This window comes from Peromyscus eremicus, chromosome 10, assembly GCF_949786415.1.
Source record: "Peromyscus eremicus chromosome 10, PerEre_H2_v1, whole genome shotgun sequence".
Taxonomy (NCBI): Eukaryota; Metazoa; Chordata; class Mammalia; order Rodentia; family Cricetidae; genus Peromyscus; species Peromyscus eremicus.
Genome location: NC_081426.1, coordinates 7,750,107 through 7,764,628, shown reverse-complemented (window position 1 = coordinate 7,764,628; position 14,522 = coordinate 7,750,107). Strand labels below are relative to the sequence as shown.

Genomic DNA, 14,522 nt, shown 5'->3' with positions numbered 1-14,522 from the left:
TCATGCTCTCTCCCTCCTTGCCCCATGTGAGGACACTGAGGTAGCCATCGGCAAGCCATGAAGGGAACTCTCAAAGAACCTGACCATACTGCCACCCTGAGACTTCTGCCTTGTTAGGGGAGGGATGAGGAGCCAGGTGTGGTGGTGCACGCTTTTAATCCCAGCACTCAGGAGGTAGAGACAGGCTGGTATCGTAGTTTGAGGCCAGCCTGGTCTCCAGAGTGAGTTCCAGGACAGTCAGGATTACACAGTGAGACCCTGTCTAAAAAAAAACCAAAAAACAAAAACAAAGCCTTTGAAAAAGGCATTTCAATTGCTTGTTGAGACTACCATTTCAAAGGGTAGTTACAGATAAAAGCACATTGTGCTGAGAACATTTTATAAAATGCCTGATGTTTTGCAACCCAAACAACCACTCCTTACAACAAAAATGTTACAAAAAGTAAGGAAAGTTCATTGATATTCTGTAAGCAAATAGCAAAATTTTAGCAAGCACTTTTAGAAAATAGTTTATTATATCGCCAAGAAAAAAATCACAATATACAAAGATATTACAAAAGTAACAATATTTTGTACAATAAAAGGCATCTTGACATTTTACAAAATACTTCATCTTGATACAAAGCTTAACTTATTAGGTAACAGTATCTGAGAACTTTAAAAAAATAATTTCATCAGTGCCTTGAAATTAATTCATCATCAAGCATATAAAATGAGTTTCAAATGCAGACAGTTCAGTCAGTGGTAGAGCACTTGCCCAGCATGTATGAGACCCTGGGTTCAATTCCATTATGACACTCCCCTGCCTTCCCCTCAAAAATCTAAATATTTTAAACCAGGTGCAGTGTGGTGGCATATGCCTACAATCCCAGTACTCGGAAGGGAGAGGCAGGGAGTTTCACTATTTTGTTGGGCTCTATTAACCATGGCCAACAGTATTTTAAAATTCTTTGAGGTCTCCCATGTTGCCCAGGCTGATCTTGAAGTCCTACCTGAAGTATACCTCCTGCCTCAGCCTTCCAAGTGTTGAAGCAACAGGCATGAGTCACCATGGCTGGTTCACTAAGAGCAGTGAAGTCTAGTGAAGACTGAATGTCATACAGATACTCCGAAGTACTCCAACCTTACCCTACTCCATCTCATGGGAAGTTATATTTTGGTTAAAAAAGCTGAAGAAGAAAATGAAGCCGGGCGGTGGTGGCGCACGCCTTTAATCCCAGCACTCGGGAGGCAGAGCCAGGCGGATCTCTGTGAGTTCGAGGCCAGCCTGGGCTACCGAGTGAGTTCCAGGAAAGGCGCAAAGCTACACAGAGAAACCCTGTCTCGGAAAAAAAAAAAAAAAAAAAAAAAAAAAAAAAAAAAAAAAAAAAAAAAATGACATAAGATGAATCTGGTATTTTAACAAAAGTTTAAATATTTGCTAACAGCCCTAAAAACTCAGTTTGTTATGTTACTGTGAAGTCTAAATATTCAATGAATTTTGTTTGTGATTCTTTAAAGTTCCAAAAGCTTAAAAAATAAACACAACAACAACCCAGAAGTTGTTTGGGAGGCAGAAGCAGATAGGCTTCTGTGAGTTCCAGGCCAGTCAGGGCTACAACAGGGTACCCTGTCTCAAAAAAAAGGCAAACCAAAAGCCCATCTGCAGCCCTAGAGCCACGCTTAGAAGAGCATGGTTACTCGTTAGAAAGTTACATCTTGTCTATTAAAAAGATGGCGAGACACAATGCAGAGTACTCACCACTGTACTGTTAATTCCAGCACTCAGGAGGCAGAGGCAGGCAAGTTCGAGGCCTGCCTTGTCTACAGAGTGAGTTCCAGGACAACCAGAGCTACACAGAGAAACCCTGCTTCAAAAAACCAAAAGCCGGGCGGTGGTGGCGCACGCCTTTAATCCCAGCACTCGGGAGGCAGAGGCAGGTGGATCTTTGTGAGTTCGAGGACAGCCTGGTCTACAGAGCAAGATCCAGGAAAAGGTGCAAAGCTACACAGAGAAACCCTGTCTCAAAAAACCAAAAAAAAAAAAAAAAACCAAAACAAAAAAAAAATAAAGTAAAAACAAAACAAAAACATGGTGACGACATGAGTGGGTTTTGGTCTTTTTGCACACGTGAAAAAAAATAGATATGATTATTTTTGAGATCCACTGTTGACCCTGAGCTGTAAATTCTGCCCTGGTGTTCAGTTCAGATCTTCATATGACTTTGTCTTGAAGGGATGACCCTGGATAAACATGAGAAGCTTTCATCCCTCAGCCCACTGCTGGGCTTCGGAGAGTAGCATGGACTTTTCATACACAGGATACAAAAGCCTTCTAACCTCTTCTTTGCACATCCAGCCTCTGAAAACAAACCTGACACCTTGCAGAGGCAGCTTCATAAAAGTCAAAACACTCCCAAAGAAAAGCTCAACTTTTACAAAGAAATCAAGAGTCACAAAATTTCAAAAGTAAAGCCAGTAACTGATATTTCCCTCAATGAGTACTCTGAAAGAGTAAGGCCCAAAGAAGTTTCTCCACATCTGGCAATTTAGACATTAGTCTAAAGAGAGTCCCATATCATCGTTCTCATGAAGTACCTACTCCCTGGTGATTTTTCTCTGCGGCACTGCTGACTAGGAGTGTCTGGATAGTAGATTAATCAGTGCCACATGAGACACAGAGCTGTTGGGCTATTGTCTTTGACTCACACTTTGCAATTTACAGTGTTTCTCCCCAGACATTAGTTAATACAAAACACACCCTGGGAAAGACCGGTTTTTTGTTTTTCTGGGGGTGGGCACTGAATCTAGGGCTGTGCATGCTAGGTGCTCTCCACTGAACTGCACCCCAGCACCTATTTTTCACTATATATCTTGAGATAGGAGCTCACAAGTTTGTCCTCTTGAACTCGGTCAGCAGACTAGGCAGGCCTTGAACTTGTGATCCTTCTGCCTGAGTATCTGGGATTACAGGCCCGTAACACCAGACTCATCTGGGCTAACTGACTAAAAACAGTCTCTCTTCTTTATATTTTCCATGTTGTCTGATATTGTATGATAATTTTTCAATATATCAATCTATAATTAAAATGTAATGTGGTACAAGTAGACAGCCTGTATCACCAATTCTAAGTCTCACCATGGAAAATATAGTTTTTCTGGGGCTGTTGAAACATGCTGAAGTATATTAAGACAAACTGACAACCAGTTACTCTGTACACTAGACTTTTTAGTAGGGACTCAATTAGCAAAGTAAAGGCTGTTGGGATAGTAAGTCAGCAGGCTCTGATGACAAGAACCAGAATAGTGGTTTGGAGATGCTGATGAGAGCCTGGGGTCCCAAACATCGTGGTTACATGGTTTTTACATAAGTTACAATTCTTCAAACTATACCTTAAAGTTTGTCCATGTTTATTTGGTTGACTGTATGTGTGATTCCTCATAAGAAAAGAAACATAGCTTTGAGAACAAGGGTTGAATCTCATTCACCTCTGATTTTCTACACAGAACATGGTATACTGTACAATATACAGTTACAAAATGTCATATGATTTATTACATGAATACTGGCTGCTGACATGTCTGTGCAGGGTAAACTATCAAGGGGTAGGTATCTCAGGGGTACTTGAAATTTCACCTGCCACATACAGAGGCAGAATTCCTACTCGATACTGCTGAAACTACAATTTCTAAGAAAGCTGCTTTGGGTCTCAAAGGGCCTCAGGGCGGTTTTCATACTTTAGTTTTGTAATTAATTTTGTTGTTGTTGTTGCAGTTCTGGGTATCAAACACAGGGCTGTGCTCTACCATGAAACTATGTGCCAGTCTTTGCATATGGTTTTAAGAAGAAGGAGATGGCTGGCCAGAAGAGAAGTGCGTCTCAGAAGACGGGTCATCTTGGCACCATGACTTTCCTGTGGAGTTAAGCACCTTTCCCATTAAACCTATGTCCTTAAATACTGTTTTATAATCCTCCTTCGCTCTAACAAACAGCTATTGATTACTCCGCACCAATTATGCCAGAGTCTCTGTCAAGTGCTGGAGTCCCAGATATGCTGCACCTCAGCTGTGGCACCATGACCAAACCATGCAGAGAAGCCAGATGCTACAAGTAAATGTCAGGAGCAGAGACAGAGCAGGTTACGTACACGGAGACCCGAGGGAGAAAAGCAACACGCTCCGATACAAAGTACAAGAGAAACGGGCTATTACACCTTGAACATATGGAAAAGATACCCACCGGAGCAAAAGAAGCACGACCTTTCCAGTAATGGAAGGGACAGATGAAGAGACTTTTAGTAGGCAGACTCAAAAGGACTATGAATGAACTGAGGAAGACAATCGAAGATGACTATGAGGTTTCTATTAAATATCTCTGGTGACAGCAGCAATGCCAGCAGGAAAGCAGAGTGTGAGAGAAGGCAGTTTACATGAGCACTCAGACATGAGGGGAGAAAGCTGACCTGCGGTACAGATGAGCTGGGGTTAGGAACTGAGCGGATCCTGCCTTCACAGAGCACCTGGTCAGTCAGAACAGGCTGTCGGCAGGACAGATGAGGACCACCGATAAAGATCCGGACTGGACAAGGGGCAGGGTGAACTGAAGCCCGCGATGGACAGGTGAAGGAGGACGCAGAGGTGACGAGACAGGCTGCGTGCGGCACTTTAAGGTGAAGTGGAAGAAGGGACGTGACGCGGGTAGGGTTGCAGTGCTTGGGGGATGTTTTTAGCCTTTCCTTTTAAGCTCAAGAAAATACTTATTCTGTTTATACACAGAAAGCAGGAACTAAGTGGGACAGGAGGGCACTGGGAACAGGACAAGATGTAGTGCACAAGGTGGAGTTTGGGAAGGAAGGTGAAATACAAATGCACCTAGGGAGACAGGGAAATGTGGTTAAATGCACTGTAAGTTATAAAGTGAGTTCTGTGATCCGTAAACAGCACCCGGAAATAAAACGTCCTTTGAAAATCCTCTAAACACAGGTGTAGACATACCTTAGTTCAACTTAGAGGAAAAACTGCGAACAAGTTTTTCAATGTGTGGGTAACATCTGCTGAGCTCTCTAACGGCTGTGTCTGAGTTTATCAATGCCAACTAATACAAAATTACAGCAACTAGTCTGATCTGAGCATGTAGCTCAATTGGTAGAATGCTTCTCCCGAAAACCCTGTCACCAACGCCAGAACCACATAAACCTGGTGTGGTGGTGCACACTTGTAATCCCGGCACTCCCGAGGTAGGAGGAGGATCCGAAGATCAAGGTCATCTTTGGCTATATAGCAAGTTTGAGGCCAGCCTGAGCGACATGAAACCCTGTCTCAAACAAGAGTTCAAAAGAGGTGGTCAGCTTTGGATACACACCGAGGAAAGGCCTTCTGGATTTGCTGCTGCACTGACAGCTTTGGGAGACAAGAAGAAGGACAACAGCCAGGCTTGGCCTCGGCAACTAGAAGCCTGGTGTGACAGTCTCCAGAGCTGGTGAGGCCGAGGAAAAGCAAGTCTAGGGATAGAGTTCAAAACCCAGGCATCGATATATTGAGCGAAAACTTAAATTTATTTTGTTATTTTTTTCCTTTTCCCTCTACAGGGGGTTGAACACAGGGCCTTGCAAATGTTAAGCAAGCTCTACCACTGAGTCACATCTTTAGCCTTTTCTATCTTTATACAGAGACAAAATTTTCATAAGCTGCCCAAGCTGGTATTGAACTTACTATGTAGTCCAGGCAGGCCTTGAACTTGCAATATCGAGCAGGGAGATTATAGACATGGGCCAGAACATCTGGCTAGATTCCTGATAGAGAAGTAGACAGGATTTATAAGATTAAAGAGTATGAGGGCATCTAATAAAGAAAAGACTCAAGAAAATGTCTACATGGGCATATGGGCATAAAGCTAATTTCATAAGTAACTTTAGTGGTGTGAGTCTAAAAAATATAAGGACAAATCTTCCATATCTTGAAAACTCCCTTTAGTGCGCTCTCTCTCTCTCTCTCTCTCTCTCTCTCTCTCTCTCTCTCTCTCTCTCTCTCTCTCTCTCTCTCTCTCTCTTTCACACACACACACACACACACACACACACACACACACACACACACACCCTAAACGTACCAAGAAACCCCAGAAAACCCCTTAGGGGTCACTTTGGCCTATGGGCCTCAACAATAATGAGTTTATTTCCCAATGGCATAGCCATTACATGTTTTACCTTAAATCTGCTTGAAAGCAAATATCAATTCATTTAACTAATACATTAATACATTACAAAAGACACATAGCTTGTCTTGAGGAAATATGAAAGAACAATTCACGTCAAGCACATGTACTTTAGGCATCTTTCAAAGTAAGAAGCAGTTTCTACTTCTGAACCTTCGCTTTATAGTCTATACACCTAAAGTTTTATAGTCCTCTAGATTTAAGTCCTACAACTTGTATTTAAAAAAAACCGTATGCAAAGGAATCACTCAACTGCTCACTTTGCAGAGTGTCAATACTTGAATATTGACTACTCTGAACAAAATTATGACTATTTGCATCATTTGATGGTCCGGGCTCATTTATCAGGCCATTTTCTACACAATTGAAGTTTGCTCTATCAAATGCATCTGACTGTGAAACAAAAACAGAATTAGAACTGGTGCCTGCTGACATACTGGCAGAAGACATCTGATGTAGTTGCCTCAGGTCTCTTTGGTCTAACCTTGAAGTACATGAGGGGTTTTCAAGATTGATGCTCACAAGTCTTGGATTATCAGTGTCCCCCATGTTATCACTGCTGGGTGTCATCACATTCACAGGGCGATTAGACAGCATGGTGACATCGGAAATACTATACAAGTCAGCTGGTGACATGGATGACGTTTCCATTCTAGCTAGGTCATCGGTATAAAGGCAAGCATTAGAAGCACTTATATCGCTCACACCAGGCTCTTCTAGGAATGGAAGGATACCTTGTGAATTAGAGGGGAGTGTTCCCGCTGAGAAACTACTCAATGTATTTGTACTGACTGAGCGTGAGGTGGGGTGGGTCACTGATGACCAGCTTGTAGGTGGAGAGACCACTGAGGCTATGGCTGGTGGGTGATGTGGTAATCCACTTGAGAGGGACACAGATGACGAATAGTAGGGTTCAGCTTGACTTGAAACTCCTGAAGACCTGGGCATTTCTGGTAAAACTGTACCATGAGAAAAGAAGTTTGATTCTGTAGAAGAAAAATGTATTTTATAAATTAAGATGAACAAATTAATGTAAAGCATTATTTCTGAATTGAAATTACAAAAACACACTAAAAATTTTCTAAGGAACTGATACATTTCAAATAAAAAAATTAAAGCATAAAAATTATTATATGAATTCAAAACTAAATTCAGTAACATGTAAATTGCTTTACAAATACATGAAAAATGATTTTTGTTATTTTGTTTTTGTGTAATTTTCTTCCCATAAAATATGAAAAATCTAGCTTCTTGAGCCATAGAGATATATCTTTAAAATATAGAAGATAAATATTGCAATTTCAGTTAACAGGTATCCAACAGCCCAAATCATGTTATGGTCTCTACTTTTAGGATAAAATGGAGAGATGGAGAAGACATTCATTAGGGAAAACTGAAAAATACAGTTTTTAAGACTTATTAGGATATGACCCTAAGGTAGTACAAAATCTCCTATCATAAAAAACTATATTTATTGACATATTACACAAGTACTACATAGACCAGGATAAAGTATCAATTTAAGGAGAGAAGACGGAAAACTTGTCAGGGGCTCATGAAACATCTTCTATCAAAGGCTGGACAGTTTTAAGACTGATGAGGTGAGCAGTCTCTGCTGGAACTATTCCCCTCTGCTGCTGTAGTAGGAGTCCAGGTCTGGAGTGGACTGGGCATGACAGCAAGTGGTCAGCATGCCTGAGGTGGTCAGCAAGTGGTCAGCATGCCTGAGGTCCTACTGCAGCACTCATGGGTGATGTCGTTCTGTATGCTGTGAATATGTGTTGCTCTGATTGGTTGATAAATAAAGTGGTTTGGCCAATGGTGAGGCAGAATACGGTGAGGTGGGGCACTCCAACCAGAGCGAGAGGAAGGAGAAAGACAGAGCAGAGGAGATGCTGCCAGCCACCGCCGCCAGAACAAGATGGAAAGTACCGGTAAGCCACAAGCCACGTGGCAAAGTATAGATTTATAGAAATGGGTTAATTTAAGATGTAAGAGCTAGCTAGTGAGAAGCCTGCCATGGTCGTAGTTTAAAAATAATATAAGCCTGTGTGTGTTTACTTGGGTCTGAGCGGTTGTGGGACCAGGCGGGACACCGCAATTTTGAAGTGGCTGTGGGACCTTGGTGCCGGGCGAGCACAGGAAAACTTTCAGTACACAGCACCATTTTAAAAAGGTAGCGAGAGACACTGCAACCAAAGGAGCACAGCTGTGTGCCAGCGGAAATTGTTATAAACAAATGCCTACCATTATCCACATCATTTCTTCCATGACATAATACGATTACTAAAATTACCAGTTGTGGTAGTTTGAATAGATATGGCCCCATAGACTCATATGTTTGAATACTTGGCCCACAGTACTATTAGGAGGTGTGGATTTGTTGGAGTGGGTGTGTCACTGTGGAGGTGAGCTTTGAGCTCATACATGCTCAAGCCAGTCCAGTGTGACACACAGGTGCTGCTGCTGCCTGTGGATCAAGATGTAGAACTCTTGGTTCCCTCTCCAGCACCGTGTCTGCCTGCCCGCCACCACGAAGATAATACTAAACCTCTGAAATTGTAAGCTAGCCCCAATCAAATGGTTTGCTTTATAAGAGTTGCTGTGGTCATGGTGTCTCTTCACAGCAATAGAAAGAAACCCTAACTAAGAAGACACTATGTATGAACAAAATGTATTTTCTTGAACAAATAAAAATCCCCAAAATATAATCAGTTTCCAACATAACCTTCCGAGGCACAGACTAGCTCAATTCAATACTAAAAGCATGAGAAAATTTGTAGGAAAGAAAAATATTTAAAAAGTATTTGCTCCTAAAGAGTGGAATAACAGTATTTAATAGGGATAAAATACCTTTTTTGATGAATCTTCCTTCTCCAACTGGTCCCACGGAAACATTTCTTGGTCTCTCAGGAAAGTTAGCTGCTATGATAAAGTTTTTCTATTATTAAACGTAACTTGAAAAAATAGTTTATAATTAAAATTTTAAAAACAGAATAAAACAAATCAAATTAAATAAAAATTAATCCAGAGTATTCTCACCACAATCTTGTAGCAGTTTCTGAAAAAGCAGAGTTGTTTTTTGTCTCTTTGATTTATTGCCATATGCATCTGATTAAAAAAGAAAACAGAAAAACAGTAAGTTGTCGTGGGTTCTGCCCTCTCCATCGTGAGTAGACACATTATCAACATATGGAAACACTTCAAATACATGTGAACAGTATAGAACTGTAAGTACATTATTGTACAATATATCCCATATCAGTTGTAAAGGACACTTTTAATAAAAAAAAAAAAAGCAGCTTAAAATAGTAATTTTTCACCCTAAAAACACCTATAAGTCAACATGAACTAATGAAATAAGGTCTGATAATAAGTAGTCCAAAACAGATACCAATTCTAATTAACAAACTTTCTACCTATAAAAAGGCACAGTAAGTACAAAATGTAAATCCAAAAATATGATCCAACAGTTCAAGAAATCTCAAATTATTCCAATCCTCCTAAGAAATGCAAAGAGCATGAAAAAAATCCAAAGACAAAGACACACAACTGAACAGTTCTAGGAAAAGGAAATATCAATTATGAATATATAAAACTGCACTCAAATGCTTAGTTCACAATGTCACTGGGATGATCAGCTTGAGACAATGATCTGTTCTGAGCTGAGACTGTAGCTGGGGGTGGGGGTGGGGGCGGGGCAGCACTTGCTGGTGTGGGACAACCCTGCATCCAACCTACGTCACATTTAAAGGGGGGACATGACAGCGGCACTCGTCTGTAATCCCAACAGTCAGGAGGTGGAGGCAGGAAGACCATTCGTCCTTAGCTACACAGGGAGTTCCCACACGCGCGCATGCGCGCACATACATATACACACACACACACACACACACACACACACACACACACACACACACTGACATACGTGTATATGCATCACTACCACCACGTCATACCTTTTTCATCTGGCAGGTATCTGAAATCCATAGACTCACTGACTTCCTGGTCGGAGGGTCTCCGCAGCTGCATCCTCACTGTCACAGGCTCCAGTATAGCTTTGCAATATGGAGGCGTCTTGAAAACAATGGCTACTTGGCGGTGTACGTCAGCTTGTGAGAAAATACCTTTAGCTTCCCAGTCATTCAACACAAAACGAACTTCTATGTCATCTAGTGAATAAGAAGCCAAAGAATAATAACAATGGGGAAACAAGATAAAATAGGTGTATCAATCAAAAGTAGAAGACTAATTCAATGGGACAAAACTGATAAATACCTTTCTGAACTTTGTCACAAAGCAGAAATATTTCATCTCCTCCCCTGACACTTCCACAGTTCTTGTTTACACGACAAATCCTTAATTCTGCAGTATTTGGGGCACCTAAATATAAAGGATTTTAAAAAAATAGGTCTCAGTATTGTCTTAATTAATGTTGCTATTGCTGTGATGAAACACCAAGACCAAAAGCAACTTGGGGAGGAAAGGGTGTATTTCACTCACACTTCCATGTAACAGTTCATCAATAAAAGCACCTGGAGGCAAGAGCTGATGCAGAGGCTGTGGAGGAGTGCTGCTTGCTGGTGTGTTCCCCAGGGCTTGCTCAGCCTGCTTTCTTATGGAACCCAGAAGCACCAGCCCAGGGTTGGCTCTCCCCACAATGGGCTGGGCCCTCCCCCATGATCACTAATTAAGAAAGTGCCTCAAGGCCTTGCCTACAGCCAGATCTGAAGGAGGCAATCTCTCAATTGAAGCTCTCTGATGACTCTAGCTTGTGTCAAGTTGACATAAAACTAGCCAGTACAAGTATTATATTTTATTATGGTGTAAGAGGAAGAATTTGAGGAAAATAATTTAGAGACACAATAAAAATTTTAATGTACAGATAAAGAAAACTAAATATTTTTGTGTGTATTGTATGTGTGTTGAGGTATGTCTGAGTGTAGGTGTGTGTGAGCGCAGGTAACCCATGTGCCACAGCACGTGTGTGGAGGCCAGAGAACAATCTAAGATGCTTGCTAGTCCTCCATTTCCACCTCTTTTGAGACAGTCTCTCTCTTTTTTTTTTAAATTTTTATTTTGCAATACAATTCAGTTCTACATATCAGCCACAGATTACCTTGTTCTCCCCCCTCCCGCCCCCCTCACCTTCCCCCCAGCCCGCCCCCCATTCCAATCTCCTCCAGGGCAAAGCCTTCCCCACAGACTGAGATCAACCTGGTGGACTCAGTCCAGGTAGGTCCAGTCCCCTCCTCCCAGGCCGAGCCAAGGGACCCTGCATAGGCCCCAGGTTTCAAACAGCCAACTCATGCAATGAGCACAGGACCCGGTCCCACTGCCTGGATGCCTCCCAAACAGATCAGGCCAATCAACTGTCTCACCCACTCAGAGGGCCTGATCCAGTTGGTGACCCCTCAGCCATTGGTTCATATTTCATGTGTTTCCGTTCGTTTGGCTATTTGTCCCTGTGCTTTATCCAACCTTGGTCTCAACAATTCTCGCTCATATAAACCCTCCTCATTCTCGCTAATTGGACTCCCAGAGATCCACCTGGGGCCTAGTCATGGATCTCTGCATCCAGATCCCTCAGTAGTTGGATGAGGTTTCTAGCACGACAATTAGGGTGTTTGGCCATCCCATCACCAGAATAGGTCAGTTCGGACTGTCTCTCGACCATTGCCAGCAGTCTGTTGTGGGGGTATCTTTGTGGATTTCTGTGGGCCTCTCTAGCACTTTGTTTCTTCCTATTCTCATTGTTTTATGCAGCTATGTATACCAGGCTAGCTGGCCTTTGAATTTGAGCAATTCTCCTGTCCCTGCCTCCCAATTCTTGGTAAGGGCACACTGTGACTTGTCTTTTTATATCATTAGCTATATCCCTAGGGCAAAGCAATTTTCATTTATCTGCCCACTATTATTATGATAGTCCTCCAAGGCACCCAAGGCTCTCTGATAAGAATAATCTACCCCGATGCTCCTATGGACCAGTATTCTACATGCAAAACAGGTGTAGCACACACCACTGGTGTGTGAGTGTGTGTGTGTATGTGTGTGTGTGTGTGCACAAAATATTCTGGAGGACAGTTTTATAATCTTCTCAGATAAACTTCTATATCCTCTGATGTAGTGTTTGTCAAAATTTATGCTTCTGAAAATAGATGCCAGAAATATTTGCGTAAGATAAGAACATTCAGGAGCCAGTGAGGCAGTTCAGTGGGAAAAGGTGCCTGCTGCTGCAAGCCTGACCCCCTGAGTTTGGTCCCGGGGAGCACATGGGGGGAGGAGACAACCAAGCCCTGCAAGTTGTCTTCTGACCTCTATATACACATGAGCGCTCGTGCACACACACACGCACATACACACACATGTAGATGATATATATCTATATATTATATGTCTTTAAAATGCACACATAAATATATATATTTCATTATAATTTATTTACAAAAAGAAAAAGAGAAGGAACTGAACCAAATACTCTTTAACTGGGTAATGATTCCTTAAAATTAATATATAGCCATATAAAAAATATGCTGCCGGAAAAGGTGGCACATGCCTTTAATCCCAGCACTTGGACGGCAGAGGCAGGTGAAGAGATCACCACATCTGGCTTCTTTTTGTTTCTTGAGACAAGGTCTCACTGTGTAACCCATAATGCCTTCAAACTTTATCCTCTTACTCAGACTTCTGATTGCTAGAATTACATACACGAGCCACCATACCTGCCTAACATACTCCTTTTCTAATTAAGAAAATACTTCAAATTTTTAACAGCTAAGGAATGAACAAGCTAAGAGTACAGACGTGAGAAAACTAGAGCACTTACGGTTGTCATAGATTGGGTTGGAAACAACGGGAGGAAGAGCAGTCGTCAAGTTACCGTGCTCGTCAGGAAGGAACACTTGAAAACACAGCCTCACCACATTTAGGTCGCAGTCTTCAATGTCCAGCAGCTGCTGTTCAGGGACTGAACAGTACAACATGATTTTTAGAATGTCGGACAGTTAAGTGATACAAAATCCTGTTCTTTCTCTCTGCCCATAATGTCCAATAACCTCAAGCAGCACTTAATCTCCACAAAGCTAGGGTGGTACACGTCTCAGAGTAGCTTTCCTATCACACAGTCACTATCTAACAGCACATGCTACGGACAGTCATGCTCAGGGAGGAACTATGTCAGGAACCTGGAACCTAAGGGCAGAATCACAAACTGACAACCACAAATCAAAAATCCTAATTCTGGAAACAGGTTATAGACCCCAGGAAATAGGCATTCTTCATTTAACATAGTATTTGGCCTGGTCTGTAATCACCTTCTAAATTTGGCAAGAATCGTCATCCCTGTTTTCACAGGTAAGACATTGATTTAAAGAGAGGAAATTATTTGTCCAAAGTTTTATAGCTAAATGGTAGAGTGAACTTTGAACCAGAGGGCCATACTAACTGTACACCAACGCTTTAGAGATGAAATGTAAAGAAGATATCAGATGGTGTAAGCTTTTAAGAAACTTTATGTGTAAGTCAAGTTTGCTTAAAAACAAACAAAATGTACCTACCACAGGGCATTTTTATAGTTGTAAAAAAAATATAAAAACTTGTCATAGAATACAGTACAAGAACAGCTTGTTTACATTGATTTTGAAAAGAAACCCTTTAATCCCAGCACTCAGGAGGCAGAGGCAGGCGGATCTCTGTGAGTTCGAGGTCAGCCTGGACTACAGAGTAAGTTCCAGGAAAGGTGCAAAGCTACACAGAGAAACCCTGTCTCGAAAAACCAAAAAAAGAAAAAAAAAAGAAAAGAAAAAGAAAAGAAAAGAAACCCATTTCTAAAATAAAATATTGCTGCCTTTGAAATAATATTTTAAGCCTATAGCAATAAACTGTTACTAATATATGCCATATTTTAAAAGCATGATATTTGTTAAATTACGTGAAAAATTTACTTGGAAAGTAGATTAGTATTAAATTAAAATACTAAATGTGAAAAACAATTAGCCAAATTCCCCAGTCTTATAGGGAACAACCAATAAAAAACATATTTCACACAATGCCAGTCAGTCAGTCTCAGGAGTTACCCTGACACTGAAATGTATTCCAGTATCAGCCTTCTTAAGCCTAACCTTTGAGTCTATAAAACATGTCTGCACAACTAGAAAGGTCAAAGTCGGCTGAGAGAGATGACTCTGTCGGCAAAGTGGCAAAGTTCTGCAAGCACAAGGTCCTGAGTTCGACTCCCAACCCATGTACAAAAGCCAGGTGCAGTACTGAGGTTTATAATGCCAGTGCAGGGAAGGCAGAGCCGGTGGACCCTCGCAGACTTGCCCCGCTC

At 41.6% G+C, this 14,522-nt stretch overlaps 1 protein-coding gene across 6 annotated transcripts in view; it reads right to left on the bottom strand.

Annotated features, from left to right (window-relative positions):
• Positions 1 to 6,120: 6,120 nt before the first annotated feature.
• Rel (REL proto-oncogene, NF-kB subunit) overlaps positions 6,121 to 14,522 on the bottom strand; it is a 30,236-nt gene continuing 21,834 nt past the window's right edge. For 5 of the 6 annotated variants that reach the window (XM_059275280.1, XM_059275282.1, XM_059275283.1 and 2 more), the window contains 6 exons: positions 13,020 to 13,160; positions 10,472 to 10,576; positions 10,153 to 10,365; positions 9,236 to 9,304; positions 9,047 to 9,118; positions 6,121 to 7,179 (listed from right to left, as the gene is read on the bottom strand). In XM_059275280.1, the coding sequence (XP_059131263.1) occupies positions 6,413 to 7,179; positions 9,047 to 9,118; positions 9,236 to 9,304; positions 10,153 to 10,365; positions 10,472 to 10,576; positions 13,020 to 13,160 (1,367 nt within the window). In that variant the 3' untranslated portion in view covers positions 6,121 to 6,412. The remainder of the gene's footprint in view (positions 7,180 to 9,046; positions 9,119 to 9,235; positions 9,305 to 10,152; positions 10,366 to 10,471; positions 10,577 to 13,019; positions 13,161 to 14,522) is intronic. The other variant, XM_059275278.1, reaches the window with a different exon arrangement.